This window comes from Cupressus sempervirens, chromosome 7 (assembly GCF_028749045.1).
Source record: "Cupressus sempervirens isolate cs-2001-9-10 chromosome 7, ASM2874904v1, whole genome shotgun sequence".
NCBI classification, from domain to species: domain Eukaryota; kingdom Viridiplantae; phylum Streptophyta; class Pinopsida; order Cupressales; family Cupressaceae; genus Cupressus; species Cupressus sempervirens.
The window spans coordinates 39,052,170-39,067,515 of NC_143124.1; the positions used below are offsets into that span (position 1 = coordinate 39,052,170).

Consider the following 15,346-nt stretch of genomic DNA (forward strand, 5'->3'; position numbering starts at 1 on the left):
GAGAATTCAAAGTTTCAACATTGACCAGAGTTTCTAAAAATATTCAATGGTGGTACAACTCACTGAAGAAGAGCAACATTTCATAGTCCTAGAGAAAGGGGAATTTGTAATCAACCTAGGTGATAAAAAAATAGACCAGTTTAACTTGATTATGGCTTGTTTCTTTCTAAAAATATATTCTATGATATATTTTTGTAAAATTTCCTATCAACTCTACCCACTTTTTGTGGTTTGGATTATTTATATGCAAGATATTGGGGTATGTCACTTAGCAGGGTTGAGTGAGTTTTATTGATTTAATATCTAGATTTTGGAATGTTTACCTAATCTGATGAGAGTTCTACATGAATTTGTAATCAACAACTACACAAATTTAACTGGGTTTTGGCTTGTTTCTCTCTAGAAACATCTGCTATTATATATTTTTATAAAATTTCTTGTGAACTCTACCCATTTTTCATGGTTTACAATATTTTTGTTTAGGATCTTGAGATAATTCACTTAGCACAGGTTGAGTGACTTTCATTGTTTTATTATTTGGATTGTGGAATATGTATGTAGTTGGCCCTTTTTTTCTATTGTGAGATAATATGTAATAACCACCTTAAAAGAGATCCCTCTAACTATATAAACAAATACATGTTTAGAAGGAAATATAAAGACATACACGTTTACAAGGAAAAGAGAAAAAACATTTTGCATATGTACCTCTTCTCACCCCTTGAAGAAAATCACAGAGCAAGGGCATGTAGATCGCAAGGGCATGACATGACAATGAAACTGCAGAGAAAGGGCATGACACGAAAATGAAATTGCAGAGAAAGGGCAAATAATGACAATGAAATCGCAAAGAAAGGGCATGGTAATGAAATGTAAAGATCACAAGGACACAACAACAAAATGCACCAATCACAAGGGCATGACAACATTCACAACTATGCACCCTCATTTGGAGCTCTCCACCTCTTTCGCGTGCATCTCTCCATAACCAAAACAAATGGAAAATTATTTATGTCATGATTTTTTTTTTGCTTATGCTCGTACGGGTGTCGCAAGTTCGATGCCAATATTGGTATTGCAATGTCATCGAGGAGAATTGCAAAAAAAAAGAGACATGAAAAACAACACAGATTACACCGCCATCACAAATTGTCATCGCAATTTGTCCCCAAATGTTGTAGTGATGTAGGAACTCATATCAAATGTGGGAGGCCTATCTCTCAAAGGAATGATCTAGTATAAACAATCCAGTGTTTCAAATGAGGTGGGCATGTAGAAACTCTTCTATTCTAAGGAAGCACCAATGCATATTCATGATGTTAGGTCTAAATCCATGAGGACGGAGGCTAAACCTACAAGCAAGAGGAAAATGGAAATGACACGCACTACCTATGGCTCTAAGAATAAGGGTAACCCTAGCCCTTCCCATGTTTCTAATACCTTTTAAGGGATGCCTTCCCCAGAAATGAGCTTGGGTGGTGATATCACTTACCCTATAAGGAATGCAAAGAGGGGTGGGGGGAAGGTAGAGCGGCCCCCACGTGAAAGAGATGAAATTAATGATAGGATGAATAGGCTATAGAAGTCCCTTTAGAGATTTTTGATAACCAAGAGACCCTACACAGGAAATTCAAGGCCATTTCTGAGTATACCACTAAGATGATCTATTCGATGGCCACAAAATTGTATCTTCTATGAGTTGAAAATGAGGATAAGGACAAGAGAAAGGAAAATGATGTCACTCGCTCTCTCTATAGCTTCCTAGAGAATGGTTGGTTTAAAACCCTACTGGACTATGATCATTTTTTGTGAAGATGGATTGTTTTTATGATAATAAAAGGTATAGGATGAACTATTGGAGAAGGACTACTAGCTTGTCTCCAACCTATTGTAACCTGGGGTCAGCCGCCTTTACCTTGTCTACTTTTTAATGCACAAAAAACAATCACAAAAGTCACTCGGTGAACATAAAAGAAAATCATATAAACCAAGTGAACCTCGTGAATGAAGACACGAACACTTCACCAACCCAACTATTCAAATCAATACTAAGAAGAACCACAAGGATTGCTGAGAAAATCTATAGAGCATTATTTTGACCAAGCCAAGATGCTCTTTCATCAATCTTTAAACATTTACGATTCAAAATAGTTTCACCAATGATAGTCTTATTTTTGAGATGGTTCACAATTTTTTCTTTAAAAACAAAAAATTCATATCAATGCAACTAGCAAAGCAAAATAATTTCCAGATATGTAGAGCAATAACCATACCCTAATAGCTCCTATTTATTTAGAAGAAGAAATAAATATTTAACAACAAATAATTATTCAATCATTTGAGTGAACTTTTCAAAAAGATGATTGTCAAACTCATGATGTCCTACTTTTAATTCAAGTGACACCCAACAAAAGAAAAATGAAGAGTTTGTTCGTAGCATTGTGTGGGAATTTTTTTTTTAATCAAATATAGCCTGTACTTATTTTTTGTTGACACCTTTTATATCATAGAGTGCAACATACCAATCTTTGTATAAATAGATTGTCTTATTTGGAAGAAATTTAGCAATGAGATTTATTTGTAGGATCATTTTCACTCTATTCCATTTTTACCAAGCATAATATTTGAGGCCCTAGATGTTATGTGAATAAAACTAAATCAATTTTCTATAATAAATGATTTTTTTTAAGAATACAGAGAAACTATTGATACTTCTTTGAGTAATATTTGGTGTGAATAAATAGCATGTCAAAATCAATCTATATGAACCTCAATCTAATCTGTGAACACAAATTGAGCTAATCTCAATCTTTATATTGCACTTCTTATAAGGCATACTCAAGAAATACATTGAAATTCAGTGACAATCAAGATAATATAAATATAAATGTTATTGGCTTGACGTTCCACGACAATTCTTCAATTTTGAGAATAACATTACTGATATATTCAAATTTATTAAAAGATGACTCGAGACTCTCCAAAAACAAAACTAAAATAACTAACATGCCTCGCTCCGTCCTCTCATGCTTGGCAAGCTATAGAATTAAGGGATTCCTAACAATTTGTCTATAATGCATATGTTTTGGTCTAACAGCTCGATCCCTTTCTACAGTTGAGAACACCTGAAGCTGCAGTGATTGAGCCCACAACAGATGACGGTCTTGCCGCCATACTCGAAGCCTTTGCATAGCTTGAAGATGCTCTAGCTCCTGATGCTGTAAAGAATGCCCCATTCAACATCAGATCTCCCAGTGATCTCCAATTCCCTTCTGTTGAATCTTGGTGCTTTGTCACCTGCACATTTCCCATTACCATACTTATTCTACATCCATTGAACACCAAAGAACATATATGAGACATCAGTTGCAAATGGACTTTTACCTCCTTGTGGAATCGATTGTCAGGGGCTAGGAATCTGTTTCCTTCACTGTTAATGGTGGGGTTCGCACTTCCGCCAATGGCGTACATTTCCCAGTGAGTGTAATCATTGTTCACCACATGGAAATTTCCATGTCGACACCTGCATCACAACGTATACATCTTATAGTGAAATGAAAATTAAAGAAATAAACTTGAGTGAGCTAATGTCTTGTGTTCCTCATGCAAGGATTGATACGGAATTCTATACCTGGGCATACGCTGAACAAGTCCTTCTCCAAAATGGTTGAATGCAACTGTTACTTGCATTTTGACGTCTTCGGTATGCGCGTCGCTATGTCCAAGGAGCATCACCTACAGAAAACGAATATGCCCATAAATACCAATACTCTTTATGTGTCTCCTAATAGGCTTCTAGTAACTTTTTAAAGCATGCCCATAAATATAATCATGAAACCTTTTTAAAAGAAAAGCTAAATTAATGGCAGACTAAATAAACCGGCAGTTTTGAGCACCTTGTCATGGTGAGTGAAAAAGTTGTTTGAAATTGTGATAGCAGTGGAGCCCATGATGGCATCGATCAGTCCATCTGTACATCTTGACAATGAACAGTGGTCGACCCAAATTGCGGTTGATCCAAAGATGTTAATCCCATCTCCATCACTCATAGTTCTATACCCATAATGTGTGGGCGAGCTCCTCACATTTGTATTTCCCGTAGGTTTGCAGTCATGGATATGAATTCCATGAATAATGATGTTATTCACGTACTGTATTGTAATGCAAGCTCCATTTGCTATATGAACATTCGCTCCTCTGCCGTCAATAGTCTTGTAGCTGTTCATGATCAGCTCCTCCTTTAGCTGAATCAGCATGTCTCTTTGAAAAATAATCCAGAGAGGCTCGGTTTGGATGACAGCGTGGCGCAGAGTGCCAGGCTTAGGATTGACGGGGTCATCGTCACTGGGATCGGTAACGACATAAAACCGCCCGTTCTTACCTCCAATGGCGTTTTTGCCAAATCCAATTGCGCAGTCAGCCAGTCTCTTTCTGTTGTTAACCCAATCGGAATCACAGCGCCAACAGTCGTCAATTGGGTTCCCTGTTCCGCACGAGCTCAGCTTTCTTCTCGAACTATTTAAACTCCTGCGCAGCAGTTCTTTAAATTGTTAAATAATCTCAACTCAACTGTATGCAACTGTCGATATATGCTGGCAATAAAACAACGCTAGAACGTCGAAGCCTTCTTAATTGAACTGATTTAGATAACCTTTCTGCAGTATCATGTTCATCTTAGAATTAATGTATCTGAACAAAGACAATCGTTAACAGCTAATGATATGGGGAATAGAATTTTCATCTATAGCTATTGACAGCTGCGTACCAACTACTGTCACAAGAATGGTATTATAGGTATTACAGTAAGGCAAGCACCAAGCAAGAGCATAAGAATAAGTAGAGAATGATTGACACACACAGTCATATGCATTGCATATCAATGTATTGAATGTGATGAGCTATTTAATTAAATTCTCTAAACTTTCTAGACCCTCTCAAAGACAACATGCTTATTACCTTTGCACCATTTGAACAACAAGCTCCGGCTTCTCAACATGATATTTAACGCTATTGTCAGCCTTGGTCGTGTTGAAAGGAGTTCTTATTGATTCCGTCATTGCTAACATGAATAGAAAGGAAGCAAACAAAAGAAGCAATGGCTTTAAGGCTTCACTGGAGGCCATTTTCGATAAGAAGATGAAACTCGCAATGGTTGTATGAAATGCTATGGCATTGGGCTCTCTTATATAGACAACGAGCGTCTGTGAAGTCTGTTTCTGTTTCTGTTTGCGAACCGTTGAAAATGTTGTTGTATGCACGTTAATACAGTGCGATTATTACGGTCGTAATGCACATGACTAGCAACTATTGATTTTCTTAACTAATGTGATAAAGCACTTGTTGAATGTGTCTTCGCATGTTTATTCCAACTTTTTCCTGAGTAGATATAATTCTCAAAATCTCTTTGAAAAACACAGATATAAGAAGTGAAAGTTTCAAGGATGTACTTGAGCTGTCACCATATTTCATGATTTTCTCACACGCTCGTATTCACCACATCAATAGGTGAATGTTTGTAAAGATTTCCGACCAAACGTTTGAAAATGTTTGTCGTTTCGGTCAATTTCAGTTTCACATTCAAAAGTCACATATTTGTGTTCCGTAATTTGCACGGGGATTGAAGAATAAATATCGACTCCTGTTGTTACCAAGCTTCCCACGCTCTCACGGTTCTTTTTCTCTCGGGACAAAATAAGATACGCTGTCAACTAAGGATGCGAGGATGTCATATAGACGTCACATGCAAAGATAACTAATAAGATGTTCTAAATTGGGAACTTCATGCATGCAATGATAACTAATAAGATGTTCTATATTCGGAACTTCATATGATGTGGAAGGCGATGGCAACTTCATATGATTGATGTGGAAGGCGATGGCAATGGCTGTAATATAGGGAAAATATATGGGTAGATGATTTATTAAAATCAAACTTTATGCATGATTAGAATCATAGAATTTTCGTTGAAGTGAAATTAATTAAGAGTTTTGTTATATAAACTAGTTTATGTATATAAGTAGAGAGTTATCTATTGTAGTTAGATTATCAAAACAGGCGCTTCAAGAAGGATAACTCTCCCTTTATATATATAAGCTAGTAGCAGCACACAATTAATAACTTTATTTGTTTAAATATATACTCTCTCTTTTTTCACTTTAATTAATTATTAGAATAAATCATTTTAATTATTAATAAATATTAAAATAAAATTTTGCATGGATAATTAATTTTGAACGACTTAATTAAAAAGTCAATTTTTTAAAGGGTCAGTATCAAATTTTATATTTATTGGTATAAAATTTGATGATTATGCATACAAATAGCTCAATTTTATACATTTTATTATTAGTTTTGATGATTGTGCATAGATAATATAGCATGTAACATATCAATCAATGAGAGCATAAATTTGATACATAATATTGTTGTTCACAAAGCTCAAATAGATGAAAATGAAAAATATGTGTCCATGACTTGAACAGTGAAAATAACTTATTCATGTTGTTGTTCATAAAACTTACATAGATGAAATAGGAAATATAAGCCCAAGTAGAAGTATTTAGATGGAGTATAGGAAATATGAGAAGAAACTAAAGAAAGAACATTTCTCCATGATGATGCAGCTGCATCACATATTCCTCAATGATAAGGATGGTGTTGCGACCTTTATTAGAGCAATGATCACGGTAGAGTTCTTTCATCATTTCTAGAAATGCATCCGTTTTTGCAAATGTGTCATAAATAACTTTTGCAACATCCACCATTTCCGTTATTTCTAGTTCATCAACACTATCAATTAACAATGAACCATTCTCCAAGGCTTTGATTAGGTGTGAGCACGATTTCTGGATTATTCTTTTACATTTATCTAAATCGATCTCACAGAAATTATTTGAGGTCACAGAAGCAGCACGACTCGTAACAATGATATTTGATGCTCCAATAGAAAATCCATAGCTCAAATGATATGCTACAAACTTTTAAACAATTATCAACATAAATATATATAAAACCGTTATAAGATACAATCAAATATGGAACACACAAATCAAATTTAGCACTTATACTTAAATATAGACCAAATAAAGTCAATAGAAATATATTTTATTTTTAATAATATTATTATTTTATTGTACCATATTTGAAAAATTTAAGTTCACTAATTTTAAAAATATGAAACAAAAGAAAATTAATATTGGAGGATAATTAGAATAAGTAAATTATATTCATTGGTTTTTTCTTTGAAATTTTGTAATGAATATTTTAATTTAATAGTTTAAATTAAAAAAAAGTTGTCCATAATATTATCATCGAACATTAAGAAACATTGTAGCAAAAGTAAATATAAATTGTAAACATAAACTGATATAACTCAATGAATCAATCTACAATTATTACTTAAAAAATCACTACAATTAGTTAAGATATAATTATTACTTAATACATCACTACAATTAATTAAGATCTATAAAAATTAAATATCACAAAAAGAGGTTGGGTTTCTCAAAATAGAATAAATTAAAATCAAGAAAGTTATTTATATCATTTTTCATTGTATAATAGAGACTTTTTTAAAACATGGAATATAGTAGGGAGTGTTACAAACAAAATACTAATGTGTCCAAAAAGACTTTTATGGACATAACATTTAAGAATAACATATCACGTCAACTATCTTCAAGGCACTTAAGTCTATTTTCTTCATCTTTGCGCTTGAAATTTGTCTACCCTTTTTCATTTTCTCATAATGATCATACGTAAAAGGAGGCATCATTCTCAAACACTAGAGATATTTTACATGTGAAACTACCACAAATGTCAATCCCTGCTCTTTCTCTTGATCCTACATCAATTGTCGCTTTGGGAAGAGTCAATCCCTGAGATTTGTGAATGGTCAATGCCCATGCCAACCTCAATGGAAATTGAACTGTTGTACCATTTTGTATTCGTGGTATTGGAATTATCTTTGGATTATGATCTTCGAATGGTAGTCCTGAATAACCATCAAACTCAACCATCACATATGCTGGAGGCTTAAGCAGAGCATTTCCTTTCTTGTAGATATTTTTTTGAATGTATCCAAGAGCCCCATTTATAGGACCTACCTCTATCCATAGATTTGAAGTTAGCATGACCCTTCAATCGTTACAGATTAACAACTCCAAATCAAGCTCATCATTTTAACAGTAATCTATTGGATTGATAGAAGCTACTTTCGATGCAACACAAGGTGCAATCGGATGCTTCAATGAATGTAGCATTTTTTTTATTACGAGCATGAACATTTTCATTTTTTGAGAACAAATGAAAAACATTATCAAATTAAACAATTGTTGCGACATCTATGTTGATAGGGACCCTTGACACCAGCAACCTCAAATCATCAATTTGTGAGTTTCCATCTCTTAGATTCATCAAAAGTTGTCAAAATCTTTGTCGCTCAATATCTTCCCCATCTTGTCTGAATATCTTATCTAGTGTGACCAGGGTCTTGAATTCCTGACCTAGAAACTTTTCCTGTTTATTACTGTCATATGCTGCTCTATCATTGATAGGAGGTAGCTGGCCAAAATCTCCCACCGATATTATAGATGCACCTGAAATACAATTGAGGAAAAAATATATTTTAAAAACTATGTATTTATTCATGTATTTGATTCAAATAATGTATATTTCACATGAGTAAGATATTCATGATGTAGAAATGGAATATTTACCTCCAAAGCTTATGTGTGCAGATTGTGGGAATGCTTGTCGCAGTCATAAATCTATATTTTCCAACATTTTTTGACCAATGAATCTCATTTCATCAATCAAAATATATTTTAAATGTGGAATTTCTTCTCAAAAACTTGTGAGCCTTGCTCCTTCTAGTTGAGAACAATCTCTTACTGTTACCTTCTATTTTGAATCAATTGTAGAAGCTCTTGTATTGAATGTTGCAACTCCTATTAGGAAAAGTAATAGAAGGGGAGAATGGGAGGGCATTGCCCCATTTTGAAGAGATTGACTAATGGAACCAATTAAATATGACTTTCCTGTTCTTGATGTGCCTTGAATTATCATAAACAATAGTTCTTCATTTTGATTACTGTGGTAGTGTGTCAGGTCATGTTGACTGCCTTTTTTGTTTCTCACCAAAGGTCATGTAGTTTATGCATCGAGGAATTTCATCATAGACAAGACACCCATGATTCTTCATGTTACTTATGAAATTGATTGCTCTGGTAGTGTACTCTTCTTCTTGATAATCAACAGACCAATTTGTTTGTCTATCAATGTCTCTTCTCCCGAACATGTCTATTTCTGAGCATCGTATATTTTGACCCTGGTGCAACCTAGATATAATCTCCCATTCATATTCTGTAGTATTTCTCTAAACATGTTCATTGTCTTCAATTTCAACACCAACTTGGTAGGGTCGAAGGACATGTCATTCTTCACCACCCCGTAACTGAGATCCACGGCTCCACATGATACATTATTGAGTCAACTGGAGCTATATATCTTGTGTGCAATTACATGAATTTCAAATTTTAACTCTATATCAGTAACACAACTAATCTTCATACCCCTTCCATCCCACTTAGCAAGGGTTTTCTTTTACAGTTCCACCCGATTCAGGGCATTGGTGGTTCTTGCCTTGGCCAACATCGGAAGCCCTGTGATCCGATGAATCATTTTCTTCATTATCAAGACAACTTTCTCCAGTGTAAGAAATTTTATATTTAGCCCCATCATTTTGTAGTAATTATATATATTTTTTAAATATTCATTGGGATGAAATAATTACTTGCAAACCATCTTTCCCTTTTATTCGTAGGCATCCACCCTCCTTAGAAATTGTGTATCACTCCGCACAATTTAACATTTCTTCATAGTCACGGTCCAAATCCACCTTTGCAAGTTGTCTTGTGTTTTTAAGGCATGTATGTTGTTGAAAATTGACGAATGCCTACAACTCAAGGTAAGAAAAAAATAAGTACATTAATTAATGTCACATTACATGAATATATATAAATATTTATTAATGTGCATGTATATTTTGTTGATGAGGATAATTTCTAGGGTTCCATACATGAACAATGGAATGAAAAATATCTTTTATGGCTTCTTCTTTCCTCCTCATTTGACCAGTCAATTTTATCCACATCAGGTGCTCCTTCGATCCATATGAATCCATGCACATGCAGGGACCCCCTATATTTCCGTTCATATCTACATGAAAAGTGCTTGACATTCATTCCCTTTTCTAGAACCTCTTTTCTAAACATTGAGCATCTTAAGTGCATATAGTGTACGACTATGTGAGGATAGTTCTAAGTTTTCAAAATACATTTAACCAATACGTGAAATTAGTAAAGAGTGCCAACACAATGGGGTTTTATAAAGAAAACAAAAATGATCATAAGAATTTCACTACATTTATTTTGTGTTGTTGTAGTGGACTACAATATTTTAAAAAATATATAAATAATGCTCATTTGTATACACATAATTCGAAATTTTTTTATGTAAGAGCTTGCAAATCTTGTTCTCATGGAATGAGGGTTGTTTAAGGTCCTTTTACCTTTTCTATCTCAAACTCAAATGGGTCGATGTTATTTTGAAAATATGTACATCTAATCAATAGGCATGCATGCATTAGATCTTGGAAAAGGAATTGAAAAAGTATAGCTTGAGAATAGTTTGTGTGAAGGGAATTAGAATTTCTTTTTAAATGATTCACAGAGGCTCGGTCTGGATGACAACGTGGCAAAGAGTGTCAGGCGTAGGATTAACTAGGTCATCACCATTACCTCCAATGGAACTTTGTAAAAATAATATTGTGATATTGTGAAAATAATAGTAAATTATGAGAATTAAAAAATTCTCTTGTGTATTAATTAAATTATTTTTGAAGGGTTAGTTGTGTCAAATTGTAGCATGCACACCCAATTTAATAGTAAAGAGAGTCAAAAGTGAATGGCTATTTATCCACATGATCTGTAATGGCAACTTTTGTATAAATTTCAAATTATCTTGAATTTACTTATCTAATGAAGTTTTGAATAATAAATAATTTTGTAACACTTACCATTGTACTTAATGAGATGAAGCCATTAATTATATTAAAAATTCTATTCTTTATGTAAAATGAATTTTGTATAAATATCATCTACAAAAGTTCAAATATGAAAATTTGATAAGATTTATAAGCCATTATTATTTAAATATATACAAACCCTCATTTTATTAAATTATTAACTTGCAAAACTATATTTAATCATGCATAATTAAGACAACTTCCATGAAAAATATAAGAATATATAATGAAAATAGATTTCAACATAATGCATAGGTACACGATCCTTACAGAATAATAAAAAGAAAGTAAAATATTTCCTTTACCTGATATCACATAATTAGATAATTATATAATGATATGTAGCTTATAATATTATTTATAGGAACTCTCAAGATTTATTTTCCTCAAGTACATTACATATAAGAACATTTTTTATATTTCTTTCACAAACAACCATAACAAATTAGGCATCTTTTATAATTTTAATTTTTTATATTTTTCTTATATGCAAATATAAATTTTCAATTAAATGTTTTATAGTAGTATTGGAAGAATGTTTCTTGTTTGACTTATTCTATAAAATGAGGTAAACCAAAACCACCCTCTCTGTGAATGAAAACACATCAAAATCAAATTAAACCTAGGTTTAAAGATTAAAAAATGTCTCTAAAATTGAGCTTACAATTCCTTTGATAGTTGTGGGTTATAATGATGGTTGTATAGATAATAAGGAAGTACAGTATTTGAAAAAGTGAAATTCTGCCCCAAACAATTCTTAAGAGAAGTACATTTATGCCAAATCGATAGTCTAAAAGATTTTGAAGCAAGTTTATAGTGATTAAATGATGTGTTACACATAGATTCTACCCTATCTACTTCATTTCCATTCCATGTGAGAATAGTAAGCACTATGGAGATTTTATGTTAGTGTAAATATCATAAAAGATAAATCAATATATTAATCTTGCTTCACATTTCATGTGGAGATCATCTCTCAATTAGATTTATGAGATATTTAAGTGTGAACTAACTCTCCACAATATTTATAAGTTTAATATATTACTTTTAATTAAAATTTATTGTAAATACTTACATCACCTTCTAATACGTAAGGTACTATAATAGGTTTTCTTATCGATATTTTATATTCTTATCTTAACCCTCATCCATAATATTAGATTTTTATATAAATGAAAAGTCAAAATAAAAAAATTTAATGAGCATATGTGATATTTTTTCCAATATTATATGTACTATAATTGAAGATGTCGGTACTAGTTTTGCTAGTAAATTATTTGTGCAATAATATATTAATCATAATCCAAAAACATCTTACAATGTATATAGAAATATACTACTGATCTTAAATTAAATAAAATCTAACTTTGGTGTTTTAAGTTACAAATATTCTTTTTGATGAGTATAATTTTCTTCTTATTGTTTTTGGATTATACCTATCAACTTTGATAACTTGAGTTTGGGAAGTTATCATGAGATTTGAAAAACTAAGTAGCATGGTGATGTTAGATTATGTTGTTGACTCTTGATTAATTATGAAATTCTTCCCTTGGTTCTTATAAATGTATTATATTAAAATCGATATTATTATATCACAAGTGGTATAAAATTTAGCTTCACAAATATCCTAAACCTTGCAATTTTAGGTAGCATGTTGCATAATATCAATCTATATTGGTAAAAGTTTTTGGAAAAAAATACTATTTTGGAATTTATTGTGATTAGCATATTGAAGTTCCAATCTATAACTTGTTAAAGCTATTAGTAAATTCTATCTACTAGTGAGTTATAAAATATGTTATATTCATATATAATAAAAATTATGATGAAATTTAGAAGAAGAAGAAAATATTGTCCTGTAATAAACTATGAATTGTAAGATTTTTCAAAAAGCATCTCCTAGAGCTCTTGTTTCAATGCTTTCCTAATAACTTAATGTAATTTACTACATCTTTTGTATAGATTAGTTTTCTACATACATAGATACAATCTTAATATGGGGTTTTTGATTTGTTTTCAAACTATCAATTTTTGCATGAATTGTGTATCTAGCGTTTAGTTGTCTATTTTGATAAAAAAAAAAAATATAATGATACTATTGTGATACTATCATTTGATTTATATAATTTCTTTTTTATGGATTAAAAGTAGTATTATATCAATAAATATGTGAATAGTACATTAGAAAATACTAGAAAATGTGTGTTTGCATGTTCATGTATGATAAAGACTCAAAATTGAAAAAAATATGTTCGAATGGTTATTTTATAAAGGCGATCAATGAAACAAACTATTGTCTACAAGTAAAAAATTATCATCAATAAGTAAATTTTTTTCTTTCATAGTTAGGAGTTCAAATTATTCATAAGCTCATTTGTAGGGTTGGTGATTTTCGATGGAGCGATAGGTGATTATCAAGTGCACATAGCACCTAATTGAATCCAATGACAGATTTTGGTGTATTAAACTATTTTTTGTTTATATTTAAAAGTTACCACAATTTATATGGCATGTTACCAACATGTAATTTGTTTGAAAAATCTTACAATTCATAGTTTATTACAGGACAATATTTTTTTCTTCTTCTAAATTTCATCATAATTTTTATTATATATGAATATGACATATTTTATAACTCACTAGTAGATAGAATTTACTAATAGCTTTAACAATTTATAGATTGGAACTTCAATATGCTAATCACAATAAATTCCAAAATAGTGTTTTTCCCAAAAACTTTTACCAATATAGATTGATATTATGCAACATGCTACCTAAAATTGCAAGGTTTAGGATATTTGTGAAGCTAAATTTTATACCACTTGTGATATAATAATATCGATTTTAATATAATACATTTATAAGAACCAAGGGAAGAATTTCATAATTAATCAAGAGTCAACAACATAATCTAACATCACCATGCTACTTAGTTTTTCAAATCTCATGATAACTTCCCAAACTCAAGTTATCTCATGTTGTCACCTATTAGAGTGAAGATAGGCACATGCAGATACATTGAATGACACATCTATTATTTTTTCAACTTCCACTGCCATGTTTGTATTTTTCATGCTTATTTTTTCTTAAATTTTGCGCACAAAAAATGGAAAAGATTGCTGGGAAAAAAAATCATAAGCAATAAAAATTTAGAAACAAAAAAATAAAATTTAGTTAAATAGAAAAAATGCTTCAAAATATAGGATAAATGATTTTTTTTTAAGCTTGCACATTTTTCAAGATTCAACAAATAGGGAGAAAACTAATTAAAATCTATAGTCTCCTATCCTCAAGGTAGGGACTAAGAAATATATATTATGAAGATTGATGAATGTGCTCAAAAAGGGACAATTACATTGAGAGCTACCACTAAAAGAAAGATGCCCAAAAAGCATCGATATCTTGACTTGTGCCTGCTAGTTGCTCAAAAAGATTTAATGGCTTTTCATAATTATTAAATGATTTTCAACTCACATGGTTGTTGAAAATGATAAACGGTCAAACCCACAGCTCCCAAGAACCATCTACATGCAAACACCTCTTACTGGAGAGAGAGAAAAAAGGCTATGGAGGCTTGAATAGCTAGATCCGTAGATGAGACATTCTTGATGAGGAAAAAAGTAGATTGCTATAAAAAATGAATTATCTCAAGTTCATGTTTACAATGAGAGATCATCCTTATAAAGGAGATCAAAACCCAAAAAGGTAAGGTAAAACTCTTTAGGGTATTTAATAATTATTAAATACAGTAAGAGTATTTAATCTATGTATTTATTAACTTGAAAAAAGGGGAGTATTATTAATTTTCCTTTTTTCAAGATTTTAACTTAGGAAAGCAATAAATTTGTTTGACATGAAACACATGGTGCTAACAAAGTTTTCACTAAAATAGTATTTTAAATAAAAATAATATAATATTACATGTTGTGCGTGAGATGATATGTTAGGAATTTCAATGATATGTTAGGAATTTCAAATATAAGAAGTGTATCTTTTGTTCTCTCATTTTAACCCCTAATGTACATCATTGAAAAAAAAAAATTAGGAATTTCAAAGTAGATTTGAAGCCATGTATTGAATAACTTTATCATAACTATATTTAATTTCTCATCTAAGATAACTCTTTTTTAATTATTCAAAATGAAAAGAGCCCAGCTCATGTCCCCATTTGTTTCAATATTTCCATGTTCTAATGATATACTATGACATTCTATTATTTATTAGACTACATTCACATACATTCGTCCATGCTTCTTATA

General features: G+C 31.6%; 1 protein-coding gene across 2 annotated transcripts; it reads right to left on the reverse strand.

Annotated features, from left to right (window-relative positions):
• Nucleotides 1-3,090: 3,090 nt before the first annotated feature.
• LOC149545324 (putative pectate lyase 18) lies at nucleotides 3,091-5,123 on the reverse strand. 2 transcript variants are annotated; one of them, XM_089793929.1, is made up of 5 exons: nucleotides 4,957-5,123; nucleotides 3,897-4,527; nucleotides 3,632-3,735; nucleotides 3,385-3,523; nucleotides 3,091-3,297 (listed from the first exon to the last, which is right to left on the reverse strand). In XM_089793929.1, the coding sequence occupies exons 1-5, from the start codon at nucleotides 5,121-5,123 to the stop codon at nucleotides 3,091-3,093; spliced, it is 1,248 nt and encodes a 415-aa protein (XP_089650055.1). The 2 variants fall into 2 exon arrangements, with proteins under 2 accessions (XP_089650055.1, XP_089650056.1); XM_089793930.1 differs by having other exon boundaries at nucleotides 3,091-3,269; nucleotides 3,330-3,523; nucleotides 4,957-4,997.
• Nucleotides 5,124-15,346: the final 10,223 nt, after the last annotated feature.